The 15,484-nt window shown below is 36.6% G+C and overlaps 1 protein-coding gene across 1 annotated transcript in view; it reads left to right on the forward strand.

Annotated features, from left to right (window-relative positions):
- Nucleotides 1–15,484, forward strand: part of AKAP6 (A-kinase anchoring protein 6) — a 227,162-nt gene that overhangs the window by 135,594 nt on the left and 76,084 nt on the right. The window contains exons 7-8 of the mRNA XM_072865482.1: nt 8,145–8,293; nt 14,119–14,239. Of these exons, the coding sequence (XP_072721583.1) occupies nt 8,145–8,293; nt 14,119–14,239 (270 nt within the window). The remainder of the gene's footprint in view (nt 1–8,144; nt 8,294–14,118; nt 14,240–15,484) is intronic.

A 15,484-nucleotide genomic window follows, 5' to 3' on the forward strand; every position in this document is an offset into this window, starting at 1 on the left:
ATTTCTCAAGCATATAAAAGTTTAAAATGGAGCTACTCAGAAAAAAATCAAACTGTTTACGCACTACTTAAAATAATTAGTGTAACATGCTCACAAATGATGTAGTATTACAGAAAAAAGATTTCATCTTTTTTCTGTAATATGGCATCATCTTACTAGTCATTGATACATTTTGTGTAGGTTCCTTTCAGCATAAATAACAGAATTATACAAAAATCTCTGTTCATGAAAAGATATCAAAACATAAACCAGAAATACTATTACAGTATGGTAAAATTAAAAGTTAATGTGTATTACCAAAGTAACTTCAGATTCATACATTGCAAGTTTAAAGAAGTAAATAATTACCTTATATTTACTTCCAAATGAGATTTTTCAATATCATAAATTCAGATAACTTGGAAGCCACTTTCTACAAGTCAGTCTTCAGGTTTCACTTCACTGTAAGGCAGTACAGCTCCCAGTGGTGAGAAAAGAGATTTCTCCAAGATATGCACAAGGTAGATCTCTGAGCAAAATTTCCAAGGAAAAGGTCGTAACACTTTTATATTAGCTCAGTCATGCCTTCCTGGCATGTGTTGGGTAGTTTTCCCTAGGGAGTATTGGTTTTGCAAGACCTATCTTCCCTCATTATTTTTAAATAGAAATGTATGTGTCAATCTGCTGCAGAGATGGGGGCGGAGGAATATGCACCATCACTCTGGAATTTCTCTTGCACACGTGTGCTGTCCTGAATTCTGAACATTGGTACATTTAACCTTAAGGGCATGGCCATTTTGAATGCCCAGCCCTACAGACCGAGTTAGGTGCATTGCCTGTCCATGTGGTTTGGTACACAAGCCTTTTGGAGGAACATGACTTTTAGAAATATCAGTGCTTTGGATGATAGGCAGACTCTTTAACAATCTCTTTTTAAGCCACTTCATTGCTCTAAAAGTGCAAACAGAGGGAATGGTAGGAACAATCAGAACTGTGCAAATAGTGGAAGTTTTAATTAAGTAAGATTAAGTTTACAATTTTAGCACATTGAGGAAAGACTTTCTGTGTCTGACCAGTGTTTCCTCTTCCTGACTACTTGGGGATCTCGAGGCTGGCCCGGAAAGGTATTCAACCTTGTGTTTAAGTACAACGTATCTGTGTTCTGACCTCCTGAGAAAACAAATTGTTTTCTCTGCCAAACAGGAAAGAAACCAAGGCAGAAGGTTGTGTTGATGAATTGCTGCTTTAATAAGACAAATTCTTCTGGGTTTGTAAGAATGGGACTGTTTGGGCTTACAGTTCTTGTGGCATGCGAAGAGGAGCGGAAAGGCATGTGGCAGTTTTGATGAAATGCACTCTAACCATTATCTTGATGGGTTCGGCTGGATCTGCATCCTTGTTAATTTGTATACTTTGCCTGGATTTAGCAAGCACTACTCTGTCATCCCAGCCCTTTCTGTTGTCAGGGCAAGCCTGTTCTCCATCTGGCCCCCGATTATTACAAACCCTTCTTTTGCGTCCTGCCTGTCACTCTCTTGTTCTGCAGGCTGGAGATGCAGACCTGCAAGACAAGAAAAGTAGCAAAAGATACTGGCCATTGTTCAATTCCCATTCTTACAAGGACTTTTTTTCACCTTGCAATTTTGGGATGCTATTGTCAGAAACTATTCACAGCCTTGGAAGTCTCTGGAGAGGTTAATCCTTTCATACTTTTCTTCAATGGTTTTTGGTATTTGTGATATAGGGAACTTCTCTGGGTACATAGCTGAGATCTATTTGATGCACAGGGCATGCCACGCTCTTGTGTGGTATTTAATGTTACACTGAACAGAACCAAAGGCAGGGGGACAGTCAGGAATTAGACACCAGAGGTCCAGATTTTAAATTAACAGCATGATCAGGACACCTCCATGGATTTGGTCCAGACAATGCTGCTGAGGCCACGCTACTGATTGCATTTGCACTCCACAGTCCTGAAGTCACAGGTCATGTACCTAATCTTTATAACAAAACAGCAAAAAACCTATGTATTTCTGAAAGCCAAGGGAAACCCTGCAAAAAGGTATTGCTGTTATTTACTGGCTTTTTTTTTTTCTTTTTTTCCCCCGTTATTTCTGATGGCTCTGGGAACTGCCTGAAGTTCTGTCTTTCTATAACACAGCCCTACTCTATCTAAAATTTAATTTTATGGCTCCTGTGGACAGGCTTCAAATTCACTGTGCTGTTACTGCTGTTACTTAAACTCTAGAGTGAGTTTAAGTACCTTGATAAGTAAGAATGTTGTTGCCTTGTAATTTTGCTCATTCTATGTGGAGGTTTCACATTGTTGTGATGGTTTTAGTACACTGAAAAACAAAGTGATAAAGTTATTACCAATATAAAAGCATTTCTGAGATTTATGATGATAAAAACACTTTGCTAAGATTTTAACTGGTAACAAGCATGCCCTGATTAACAGAATTAATTTCCTGCATGATCAAAACACAGCATGTCCTTTGTAATAGGACTATCAAATGTTCAGCTCTCAGTAAACGAATTTTATGATATAGGATTATTTTTTAATCTGATTCAGTCCTGAAGAGAGTGTGCAAGATAAAGGACAGAAGAGGCAGGGGAGCCAAGAGCGGGAAGAGTAACAGACTAAGAAAGAAGTCAACTGCAGCAAGGTCCCTGTTTTAATTATGCAGAGGGAGGGCGGGGAAAAAAGAAAAGAAAAAAAACAACAGAAGATGAGAGTTACCAGCCTGTTTCAAGAACAAAACCAAATACCTACACTTAGGGTAGAAGCAGTACTTCCAAGAAGTCACTTGAAGTCCAAGAAGCCTAACACTGGCAAGTGGTGGACTCGATGATCTTAAAGGTCTTTTCCAACTTAAATGATTCTATGATTCTATGATTCTGTTATACAATGCCATTTAAATGCTGGGGTGACTTCTTGGAAGTACTGCTTCTACCCTAAGTGTTTTCAGCAACAGATCTGTTGGCTGGCTGTGGGGAGGGAGTGGTGTGTGATCAAGTCTGTCTGCATAAAGTCTTTGGTCGAACTCCTGCCTGCCAAAGAGCTCTTTCCGTAAGCTACATCTCCATGGAAGATATTTTGAGCCGTGTACTCCTCAACATCATTTTACTCAGTAGCTGCATCTGTGACAGAGCCACGGTCTGTTTCATGTCCTATAATAAAGTCTTCTCCACAACTTTATAATGTGAAGAAATAGAATATTGTGACAGAAAACAACAAAAAATGCTTGAGGGCACAGATATGACCACATAAATGCTACTGCGATCAACTTAATTCTGGTAAGCAACTCCTCCCAGTTTTGTCTCTCTAGAAATTCACCAATTACAAAGATATAAAGAGTGCCAAGCTGGGATGTGCATCCTTTTAGAATGGTGCAGCTGAGCTTGCACTTCTATAAAATATACATATAAGTGAGCCTTCTAAGTCTACATTCTGCATAATGCCATCTGACCACCTCCTTGTTTGGCGGAAACTGGAGTTTGTGCTTTAATTTAAGAGACAATGTTTTTATCCAGCTTAAGTTCAACTAATGGCAGAGGAACTGAACTATGTCTGTATTTCATATGTAATTCTACAGTAATTACAGTCTAGTGTGGAAGTGGTATAGCTTTTCTACAGCACTGTAGAGAAAGAATAATGCAAGATAGGACACTTTCATAATTCAGATTCAGCTGAATGTATTATAATTTGTATATTTAAAACACAGAATAGTTTGCTTACAGTAACATAGTCCATAACAAAAGACTTGTGCTCCCTAGGAAACAGTGTCTGAAACGACTTTCCTTTCAACACCAATTTGGTGATATTTATTCTAGTACATTCCAATATAAAAATTTTTTACAGCAGAACAACACTACTGCTGAGTTCTCATCTCCAGTTTACATTGGTGTAAATTTTGAGTCTCTCATTTGATACTCTGTATACAATATAACCTTTCAATCTCCTTCCTCCCACAGTAACAACTATTATCCCTTGTCTTGTCTTCCTCCACTTCAGAATAAGGTCATTCTAACATGTAGGTCTAACAAGAAATACAATGTATGTTCATTGATTTGTATTGTCACTGATTACCCCTTCGTGTTATATAGTGATCTGTATAGTAAAGGACATTCTATGTTGTCATGCAAACCCAGTCTTAAGGAACAGATTCTGTACCCCAGGCTCCCGCAGTTTATTTATTAGATCTTGCTTTTTAGAAAATGAGCTTTCTGACAATAGCCTTGAAAATATTTACCATTATTAATCGATCACTAGAACTGAATATTTGGCAGTAGTACAGAATTTTTTCACTGTTTTTCCCCAGAGACTAATGTTTTTTCATAGTCTTGTTCAGAGATTGGATCCTCTAGGCTCAGGAAAATGAGAGCATTTTGTCATTTGATTATTGGAAATATCTCAGTTTAATTTACAATGGAATATTGTAAAGTCATTCCATCCTGGTAGGACAGTGACTGTTAGAGAATCTGTACAAGTTTGTAACTAGACCATTACCAGCACCTTTATTTTGTTATTACTGCAAAAATGGTCACTTCAAAGAGGACCATGAAGTGGAAAACAAGTGCTGAGTTTCATTCCTTGGCATTTTTTTTCCATGTTCATTTTTTCACTGATTCTAACTTGCTACATCCCCTGAAAAAAAGAAGAAACTGAATTCCACTGCTAAGATGGGGCATTAAGAGTAAATGAATTATTGCCTCCCACCCACTATCTATTACATGTATTTGGGATGATGCATATGTCAGTAGACTTTCTTGGGATTTGCTAGATATCCATGTCCATGGAAGTGTGTTTGTGATAGAGATTAAGTTCTTATAGCTGTGTTAAGTAAAAAGAAAGCATATGTGGGGCAATCTGAAAATGCACACCTAAAATAAGCTAGAAGGTAAAGCAAGTAGCTTTTCTGTATTTGATTAGCAATTAATAAAGTTGTTACTTTATTCTGCCAGAATACTGCAAAACTAGTCCTTCATTATCACTAAAGATTTTAAGCTGAAAATAAACTGCAGTAGATTTATTGCATATCTCTGCTGTGTACTATTTTCTAGATTGTGCCTTGTGCCTGTTAGTTCAGCTTCTGCAGAATGTAGGTTTTTGAGACTTAAACTGATCAATACCTACGTGAGGTCTTCAAAGCCCCTTTGGATTTGCAGTTGACATCAGTAGAACAGGGACAAAAAAAAAAAGCTTCAGTACAACAGTGAGATAGATGAATTCATACAGAAAAAAATCAGAGAGATCCATCTGAAACTCTACGGTGCCTGAGTTTGAGTTACTGTAAGTATTTGCAATAGTTGAAGACAGAAATTGGGTTTAAAAACAAAAATAGTTGATTTATAGAGGGATCATATTTCTGAGGTACAAGAACTGGGACACAATTGCTTGTATTCAGGATTCGTAAAGTATGATGTTGATGGAGTTCATAATCCTCAGTACAAGAAGGCCTTATGGCTGTGAGGAAGAAATAGTGGATTCTCATTCGTCCCTCTCCGTATATTTACTTACCCTTTCCATTCTGTTTTTTCTTTCCCCCGCTACTCTATTTCATCCTCCTTTTTTTTCTGCCATTTTCCATATACATTAATGATTTGCCTATTTACAAATATTTTTGCAAGTGAACAGAGAATGAAAAATCTGTCAAAAGCTGCTTTCTTTATTTTTCCCATTTCTTATTTCAAACTATAGAGGAAATTATAGGGAGGGGAATTAGAAAATGCCAAAAAATGTGTATCTCAAGTATTGGGATAGTAGTGCTATTTGAGAAATAGCATGTGTTCATATAGTTCAGAGCTGAGTTTTAATTCATATGTGTGAGGTTCCAGAGTTAGGCTACATGTGAATTCCCTCCTTTTGGAGTACTGGGAGGACAGACGGACAGAGGTGTATACATCATTTCAACAACGGAATAAAAAAGAAGGCAAAAAAACCCCACACTCAAAAAACCCACCCAAAACCCATAGGAAAAAAACAAGAATGACTTATCTTGATTTCCAAACCCATCCTGAAAATCAGGGAAATTATTTGCTTAAAGTTTTCCACAAGATTTCACCTCTAGCCTTAAAACAATCACAGAAGATTTTAATTGATAATGTAATTGTTTTAGAAAATTACTGGTCACTCACAACAGGGCTTTAGACTGAAAGTGTCATGTCAACCATAACTACAATAAAAACAACCAGTGAATAACTGCTTTCTGGTAAGAATAAATCGAAAGAACAAATTCATAGCCTTATGTAGACAATACAAAATACTCAGCTGGAAGATTATCCTTACTGGTGAAGAATCCTTCCAAAGAAGGAATTTGATCAGGAACCCCTGTATACTATGGAAGGGGATTGTTTATCAACTTAAAGGACAACGTACTTGGGGGTGGAAGGGGAACAGGAAGGTGATGATGTTTGTTTATTTGCTGCTTTTGTTCATTTCTGAGTTATATAAACAGCAGTTTTAATTATAGTTTCTGAAAGAGCATGTTTTGTAGCTCTCTCAAGCCTTAATGGTTTACTCTAACTGGACAGTCCCAACTAGTTAGTCTTGTATTCAGGTAATGTTTCTTCATTGGTAACCCTCTGTGGTTTAATTTTCCACTATTTTAGAATAGGTATGAAAGCCTTGTATTTCATTTATGTACACACTAAAAGACCTGCATGGTTTACCTGGAATTTTTATCCTTGTGTCCTTGGAAAATTGCTAGTATTTTTTGTTGGGTTTTTTTTTTTTAATTTCTCAAAAACATATTGGGGTTTACTGCCAAACATAACAAATCTCACTGTAAGAAGCAACTGAGAGAGAAAGCTGTAAATGTTTGAAAGAGAAATTTTAAAAGGAAATGTAATTTCAAAATCAGCTACGTTATTACTCACCAAAAATTGCACCAAGGCAAGGCATAAGCAAATATACATAACTGTTATTACCACAAGCTTATAAGACATTCCAACCTTCCTTCAGCCTTTCCCTACTGACATTCTTCAGTGCCTATTTCCCTTCGCTTGCCTGCGTTTTTCCTAGATTTTGCAGATTTCCCTTCTCCTCTCTAGCCCTTTCACTGCTTTCTCCTTACAGCTGCCATTGTTCCCGAGGTTGGTAACTCTGTCGTGCTGTCAGCAGCCAAGCAAACTCTTCACTCCCCTGCCTCCCGCAGTAGAAATCAAGAGAGTCCTTATACAAAATTTCTTCCATGCTTGTTGCATTTACTTGACCTAGCACCAAATAGTTAAGCAGGCGTTCCCCTCCTAATGGAAATAAGAGTATGTAGTTACACAGAAGTAGCAGTTTTTGAGGCATTATCAGAATTTGTAATGCGTTTTTCTTCGGTGAAGCATATTAAAAGAAAACAATAGCATATTGGTCCCAAAGTGCTTTTGAAACTACTCTACCCTCTGTTCTTTGTCCTGTTCCTAGGGGCAAGTGTGGCAAACAGCAGATTCATCCTTTTATCATCTGGTATTCTGGTATTCTCTGAGCCCCAGAATCAAACTGATCACCACAGCTGCAATAAATAAAGTGTCTATTCAATAAGTTATGATGCCAAATATTATTCAACATTCTTCTGTCCAGGCACAGAGTCTGATGGAAAACAGCACATCTCGCTTATTGCCTTTTTCCTTGCAATTAGAATTGCTGAGTAATCAGTGGATGCCAGATATGAGAAAGCAGAATGTGAATAATGCCAATTTGCTTGGTTTTGCTTACACTTACTATCTACAACAAAAATACCTATAGCAATATGGCTTTCCTTAATTATGAAGCACAGGCAATGTGTTAACAAGATCAGTCTTGAAGCCTGTAAGAAATGTAATTTTATGTATTTACCTGTTCTGTTATAGTGCGTGATTTCTAATATTTTTTTCATTCATGTCCAGACATTTTTATTACACATTTGATTGGATATACATCTCATGGAATATATAGCACATTCTCTAATAGAAACCTAAATAGTTCCGTTCTAGCATTTGGGAATACACTGTACTTTTCTCTTACTTAATGGTTCAGCCTTTTTTACTATCATGCAAGGAGAATAATGATGGTGTGAATCATTTGGTTAAAATTGTTTCAGTCCAAAAGTATTTGTTTTAAATGCATTCTTTCTGAATTTTTTTCAAAAAAAGTTCTGTTATGTTTTTTTTTTCTCTTTGTTTTCTTTTTCTAGGCTGAGGTTCAGCTATGCTATCTGGAAGCACAAAGAGATGCTGTTGAACAGATGTCCTTAAAGCTGTACAGTGAACAGTACAACAGTAGTAGCAAGCGAAAGGAAGAGTTTGCTGATATGTCAAAAGTTCACACAGTGGGAAGTAATGGGTAGGGAACTATTCTTTTTGTTGTTTTATTCTCACTGATCTGTATTTTTTTTTTACATGATATACTCTTTCTTACTTCTAGTTAACCAGGATTTTTCTTCCTAGGCCAAGATGCACAGGAAAACCCTCTCTATATATTTATTTTTTTCATATCTGAATCCAAAAAATAATGCGTTCTGGATAATTTATCCAAATCATGGTTTGTTCATAGGACTACCTAACATTATCTAATAGCAATCCATTATTTTGATTTAAAAAAAATGTAATGTATCCTTTTGCTTCAGGCTTTTCTCCTCCAATGGCTTCATATCTTTTGATTTCTTAGCATCTTCCAAGGAAGCATCTTTATAATGTATTAATATCTCTGCAAGACAATTCTCTATAATCATTATTCTACTAGTGACTAGGAAATATGAATGTCAAGCCATTCACTTATAGTTCACCAGTTCAAACATCCCAATTTTGTACTAGAAAGCTTTAATTGTAACTGTTTTAATTCAACTTGGTCTTCTCAGTCTGTTTTTTAATAAATGTAAACACACATTACCTCCCCCCCCCTTATATATGTAAGTGTATATAAAAAGCCCTCTTTCTTAATAGTTTGAGCAAAAAATCTTGGACAAATTAATCACTGGACTATGCTAAAATGAAATCTTGCTGCCCCTCCCTTTTTCACAACCAAGAAAACTTGTAGTTCTGCTTTAAGAATTTTTCTTGAAGGTCTTTTGAAAACTGTATCTTGCAACTGCTAGCTGCCCTAAATGAACAAAGAACATACCTGTGAGTTCATAATAGTGTGGGGCAAAAGCAGTTCAAAGGAGCCAACTAGTTCTCGTTGTTTGGGTACACCCTCATCCTGATAGAAGTTTTCTTGTAACCAGTAAATACAGTAGAACTTTTGCCTGCAGTTTCCTATGCAAGGAAAGTCATTGACCAAGGTGTTCATGAGTTCTTTGTCTCCAGAACTTTCTTTTCCAATTGTTAACTCAATGTTGAAGTCTTGGAAACACAGTTTTATTAAATTACCAACTGTAAAGATAAATGAGCCTTGTAAACATCCCCTCTTATTATACGGAAAGATGACTGTTTTAGAAAAGTTGATGTGGGCTAATTATGTAGGATTACTGAGATCTTGATTACATATGCAGAAATCTGTCAGATTCTCAAACACGCCAGTGCAGCTAGTGCCAACCATAAAAATAATTTGTTCAGAATTGGTGTGTATATGTATATAAATGTGCACTGGGGGCTACATGTTCAAAAACAGCTTCTAATTTTGCAGCCACAGTTGAATGTGAGCAAGACTTAAGGTTGGAATTTTGTGGAGGATGTTGGACAGTAAGATATCAACAGACATTTGATTTTATTGAGGACAGGGGATATAAAGCTTTAAGCCACACGGAAAAATCCTGTTTGTAACTCTATGTGCCATATGTGTAAAGCAAATAGGCTCTTAAATGCACTTGTTTGCACTCATAATTACATGCTTATTACTGGGAATGGTAATCTACTAGTGTTCCCTACCTTTTCTGTGCTGTGGCCACCTTTCTGGGTCCTTATGGCCATCCCAGCCCTTAGAGGCTCAACAGCAGCTTAAGGGGCCAAAGGACCAGAAGGAGACAAATACAATACCATGTATTCAGCCATTATAGAAACTAGAGTGGGCTGAATTAAGATAGAAAATTTCCAGTTGAACCGGTCTGAGGTATTGCATTGAACACAATGCAAATGCCTTTCAGCTATTTGAAAATACAGTTGATACAACATTTCCCTACTGCATAAAAAATGTGGACAGAAAAACTGTGGACAGAAATTCCAGAGTAGGATGACCTAGCTAGAGACTGAGATCTCTACAGAGAAGGGGCCATTTGCGTAAGTGGGAAAATTAGGGTATCTGTCCATTGGCTGTTGTGGAAGTTTGACTTAGGAGAAAGAAGAGTGTCTACAGTGAGCACAAGAGTTATTGTAGATGGAGAATTGTTTATATAGTGGGGGGAGAGATTTGGGAGGTGACTTTGGGTAGAAATAGCTAAACTGAGATAGGTAAGGTAGTATCTGCAGAATAGGGTGATGCTAGTGGGTGTGTAAAGAACAGGAGATTTCCTGCAGAACAGCGATCTTGTTACAACAGTGACAGAGAGGGCTTGCATGTATCTGCATGGAAATGGCTAAAGTGACAATGAAAGAGAAGAGGATGAATATCCACTGCAGGAGAACACCAGCTAGCCAGGCAGCAAGAGGTAACCAAGAGTAGTTGAGAGTAGCTGCAAAATGTTATAGCAAATCTGTCTGGAAGTACTGCATCCCCTCAAAACTGGGGAGGAGCTTATACAAGTACTATTGGGATATATGGATACGATATTTACAGCACGATGCCACAATATGGAGGCCAGACCCTGGGATCCTGTTGTCACCTGGTATTGGGCCTTCATGGATGAGGCTTTGAGATAAATGCATTAGAGGGGCCTTCAAGTATGCACAGAATATAAGGCAATTTTAAAGCTGTTAAGGTCAGAACTTTGATTCATCCTATATCCTCCTAATAAAAACATGTGAATGGAAAGCAGTTCCAAAAAATGATGACCCAGAAACTTGGAAGAACTTTTTGTCTGGCTGAATTTTTTTGGTAGGCATACCAGTGTGTTTACAGTACTTCTAAATACCATGTGAGGTATGCCATCAAAGAAATAATACAAACTGGAAGTGTGTGTTAAACATGGGGAAAAAGGCTGAGGGAAATAGCTTCACATGCCTTTTTATTTAGTAATGCCACAGATGAACTGGTTTTCTCATGAGAAAGGTGCTCATGAATTTTCATTCAAAATAATAAATTGATGTCCACATTTTAAGAAATATGTTTAGGGTTCAAGGGATTAGACATGCAACTCTGCATATCTGATTCCCTGTTTACCAAAATAAAATATACTTCTTAATGTCATTTTAGTTATTATGTAGCTAATGGTTTTAGCTTATTAACCAACAAACCTATATTAAGGAATCTGTAGTTACCTGCCCTTTAACTAATATTATAGCATTCTTGTTGGCAGTGTTTGGGTACTTTCAATGGAGGAATATTTTTTTGCAATAAACAGATGACCTAATTTATTCCTTTTTTAGTGATTGGTGGATTCGGATAATCAACAAAAATTAGATCTTTTCTATAGTTCTTGCATCTGTTACACACATCAGTATTTCAGAAGTTATGCTTTCCCTGATTCTCCCTGTAGCAATAGGAAAAAAAGATTTGCTAAGCCCAGAAAAAATAGATTCTGAATAAAGAAGAAATATTCAATATACCACAGAAATACTGACAGGTACATTTTAATCTTAACCTGTCACTGATCCTGCAATTGCTGGATTTCCTGAATATCTTTTTAGTGGCTTAGTAATTACATCCTCTTCCAAATAGTAATTTAATAGTAATCAGTAGATCCATCCATTTAGATGTAAGGCATTCATTTTAAAAACAAAGCTTTTTTTTAATATCAGAGTTACTTTAGACCTATTAAAAACATTGCAATCAAATTTAAAACAAATATTGATGATGCTTTGTAGGCCAACTTCACTATCTTCAGGCTCAGGCAAATAACTGCCATAGACAGTTTGCTTAAAAATGCTCCCAGATTACTTTACTTTACAGCAGAAAACAAAAAAAGAGAATAGGCACAGTATGTAAACTATGAGGGGAAAAAAAAACCCATTACATCTTGCATCCCTTCCTGGGCTTTTTCCAGTGAATCCTGTTTCTCTCACTCTTCGTTTTGGGTTCCTGTTTAGAACTTTAGCTAGAAATCAAAATGTTCAGCTGTTTCCTAGTGCTTAACTGGGTTTTATAAAGGTCAAGGAAAAGTGCTTTTGTGTATCTTTAAAGGATCGATTCATTCTGTTACATCAATAAATGGACCAGTTTGGACTGTACCCAAGATGTGGCTCTATAGACGCAAAGCAGGTGTTTGGATCCAGCACATCTTCTGCCTATTACAGTAAAATCCCAGTCCACTTCCTGGTGCATTTTCCAAAGGCATCCCATCCCATCCTGGCAGCAGCAGGTCATGAACGTTGGATGTAGGCTTTGTTTCCCGTCATCTTCCTATCTTAATTTAGATTTTTCACTGGTACAAACCGTCCAAGTCCAACTGAATCTGTACCGATTTATATGGGATGAAATCTAGCCTCTTACATCATAAAACATATGTTTTAATAACTGCCTGTCAGTTTTATGACTTTGGATAATATTTGGATAAAATAGAGGGGAAAAAAAGGAGCAGTAGATACTGAAGATACAGAATGGTTATACAGCTTTCTGAGGAAGGGATAAAGATTCAGTGTCACTGCAAATATACCATTCAAAATGGAGCTTAGTTTTATTTTTGTTTCAAAATGATATCTGAGTCAAATACCTCCTGAAGCAGGAGAAAAGCCCTGAACTCCAAATGAAACTATTATATTTCAACAATAGTAACTTGCCCTTTTATGCTTGCTCTTCTTTATAATAGCATCATTGCTTACCTTCTCAGGGCAGCAGGCAATTTTAAGTAAGTGCACCTCATAAATTATTGAGTAAAAGTATACTAAGTACAGTGGATTAAACTAGAGAGTTACTTCAGAAGCAGGAATCAACACTTGTGCATTATACAAGACTTCCTTTGTTGTCAACTCATTGAAAATAATACCACAGAAGGCAAATGCTTTCTTCTCTCTTGCTTGCTTGCTTGTTTGCAGAAAGACAGTTCTACTTGTCACAACTTTATCTATAAGCTTTCAAAATTACCATGCATATGGTGCTCTAGTTAATAACAACTGAAACTGCGATAGTATTAATAACATTAAAAACATGTTTAGTTTATTGTTTCTCTGTTGAAATACTACTAATTTTTTTAATGGGGTTGCTAAAAAAGTTGTTAATAATTGGCAAAATTAGCTTTAGTGGAACAGGCACTATTGTTTGATCAATATGGGGTTTTTTTTATACTACTGACAAGGCTTTTGTTAGTTCCAATTTTGCAAGTTTGAAGATCCCTTTTCAAGGGGTATCTTTTTGACGAATGTGCAGTTTTTCAGCATGTACCTTCTGTCTTGTATCACAGTGTTTTAGAAGAATCTATGCTTTACTTATTCACTAGGCTTTCAATAGAGAATCACATTAATCCTTTTAAGCTCCTTATTCTAATGATTTATTTTGTTGAAAACCGTAGTGATCCTCCTTTGAATTTTAATGATTGCTGGCTATTCAAGGATTCATTGTTTTGACTTCCTGTCCTTACCTTTGTTTCTTACATGTCTGTAGGGAACACCTGTCTAATACTGTATCTGGCCTTAGTTCTCACTGGCTTACCATATTCACTCAAGCCTATCTTAAGGCGCTAAGTTGAAATGCTAGCTACTCATCCATGAAAATAAATGTAGGATATTTACAGAGACAGGCAGATAGACAGCAGAGGGATGGCTGAATGGATTGAGTCATTTTTTGATGAAAATAATATTTTTGTATGAATTATGATTGTCGCAGTTTGCTCAATATAAAGTCAGCACTTTAAAGACCATTAAAGAACAACATCTAGGGGGGGATTTCTGTTTCAAAATTTTTGAAGCAAATGCAGTATGCCAACAGTTGTCAGGATTTGGCATCAGCCACTGAATTTAGGTCATGGCACTGGCTTAAATTGGATTTCAGTTTTCATTTTCATCCACTCTGTATAAATACAGAATGTCTCTTTAGAAATATAACTAGGAACATCATGAGTTTTCAAGAATATATTATTCTAATACAAGACTTTAACAACTACACAGTATTTATGCATAATACATTTTGTTCCTTATCTACAGCCTTTTGGACTTTGATTCAGAATACCAGGAGCTCTGGGATTGGCTGATTGACATGGAATCCATTGTGATGGACAGCCATGACCTGATGATGTCAGAGGAGCAGCAGCAGCATCTTTACAAGGTTAGCGCTACCGTTACTGCCTTTACCTAGCTATAGAAGATCTGATTAGCTTGACAAGTCTTTCTCTCACAGGATATCGCTGCGTTCATTGTATGTATCATGGTGTCTATTAGAATTCCCTTCCCTGTCCCCAACCTCATTTCCATCCCCTGTGCGCTGACAGGCTGCACCGACATCATAATTGCAAGAAAGTTCCCTTTATCACATTCTATTTGTTGTAATTCTATAGAAGGACAAAGATTTGTCTTCAAGATGAATAGAAATAAATGAAACTGCATTAATAAATAGACTGAAACAAAATGAAGGAAAAAAATGAAATGGTAGCATTTAACAAAATGTGTTTTGATTGGAGCTTTCAGCTGGATTTTTATCCACCTTTCAGACCTCTTCTGGGAAGAAAGAAATCTGCCTTGATTTTGGTTTGCTGCTGCCAGGTTACAGGACTCTTCCAATTTAGTTTTTATTAGTTATACATAAAGCAGACATTGTCATGTTAAGTCATCACACTTGCTTGTGATTTCAGCAAAATGATTTTGAACTTGCATGTTGATTATAGGGTCTTCATCTAACACACACACACACACACACACACACACATATATATATACACACACAGACACATGGTTTCTCTTATTTGTCATAGCAGCCTTAGCCCAGAAGCTTTATCACTTCTTTTAGATAGACAGTACTTTTAAGAAGTTCCTCAAAACGTGTGATTTGATCCTAAAATTGATTCAGGCTTCACTGTGTGTCTGAGAAGCTGTAGTCTACTGGTCTGAGGGGCGGTGGGGGAAAGAAAGGAGGGGCTTTCGACAGAAATATCAGGCTGCAGTAAATCTTCCTCATTTAGGCAATTTTTATTGGAGTAATTCTGACAGTTGTCATCCTTGAATTGCTTTGAGCATATGGCATATTTCAAAGAGCAGATTGTGAATCATAAAAAATAAAATTAATAACTAACCACAGAATCAGCAACAGTATAATGACAAGAAACAACTACCCTCTAGCTTTTTTTTATTTCTTGTCGAATGAATGGTACATTCAAGGTCAAATAGAAGTTGTTTTCTTTCTTCTATGATTGCATGATTTGATAATTTCTTAAATAGAATTTATTTTTCCTTGCTTTGGCATCCTAATTTCTTGATGGTCTTCTTGCATTTTATTCTTTCTAATTTCAGTCCTTTTATTTAAAATACCCAGCGAGAAAGGGTTGTCACATGAGTAAAAGTATGTTTATAAATGGAA

The sequence above is a fragment of the Ciconia boyciana genome, chromosome 6, assembly GCF_034638445.1.
Source record: "Ciconia boyciana chromosome 6, ASM3463844v1, whole genome shotgun sequence".
Taxonomy (NCBI): Eukaryota; Metazoa; Chordata; class Aves; order Ciconiiformes; family Ciconiidae; genus Ciconia; species Ciconia boyciana.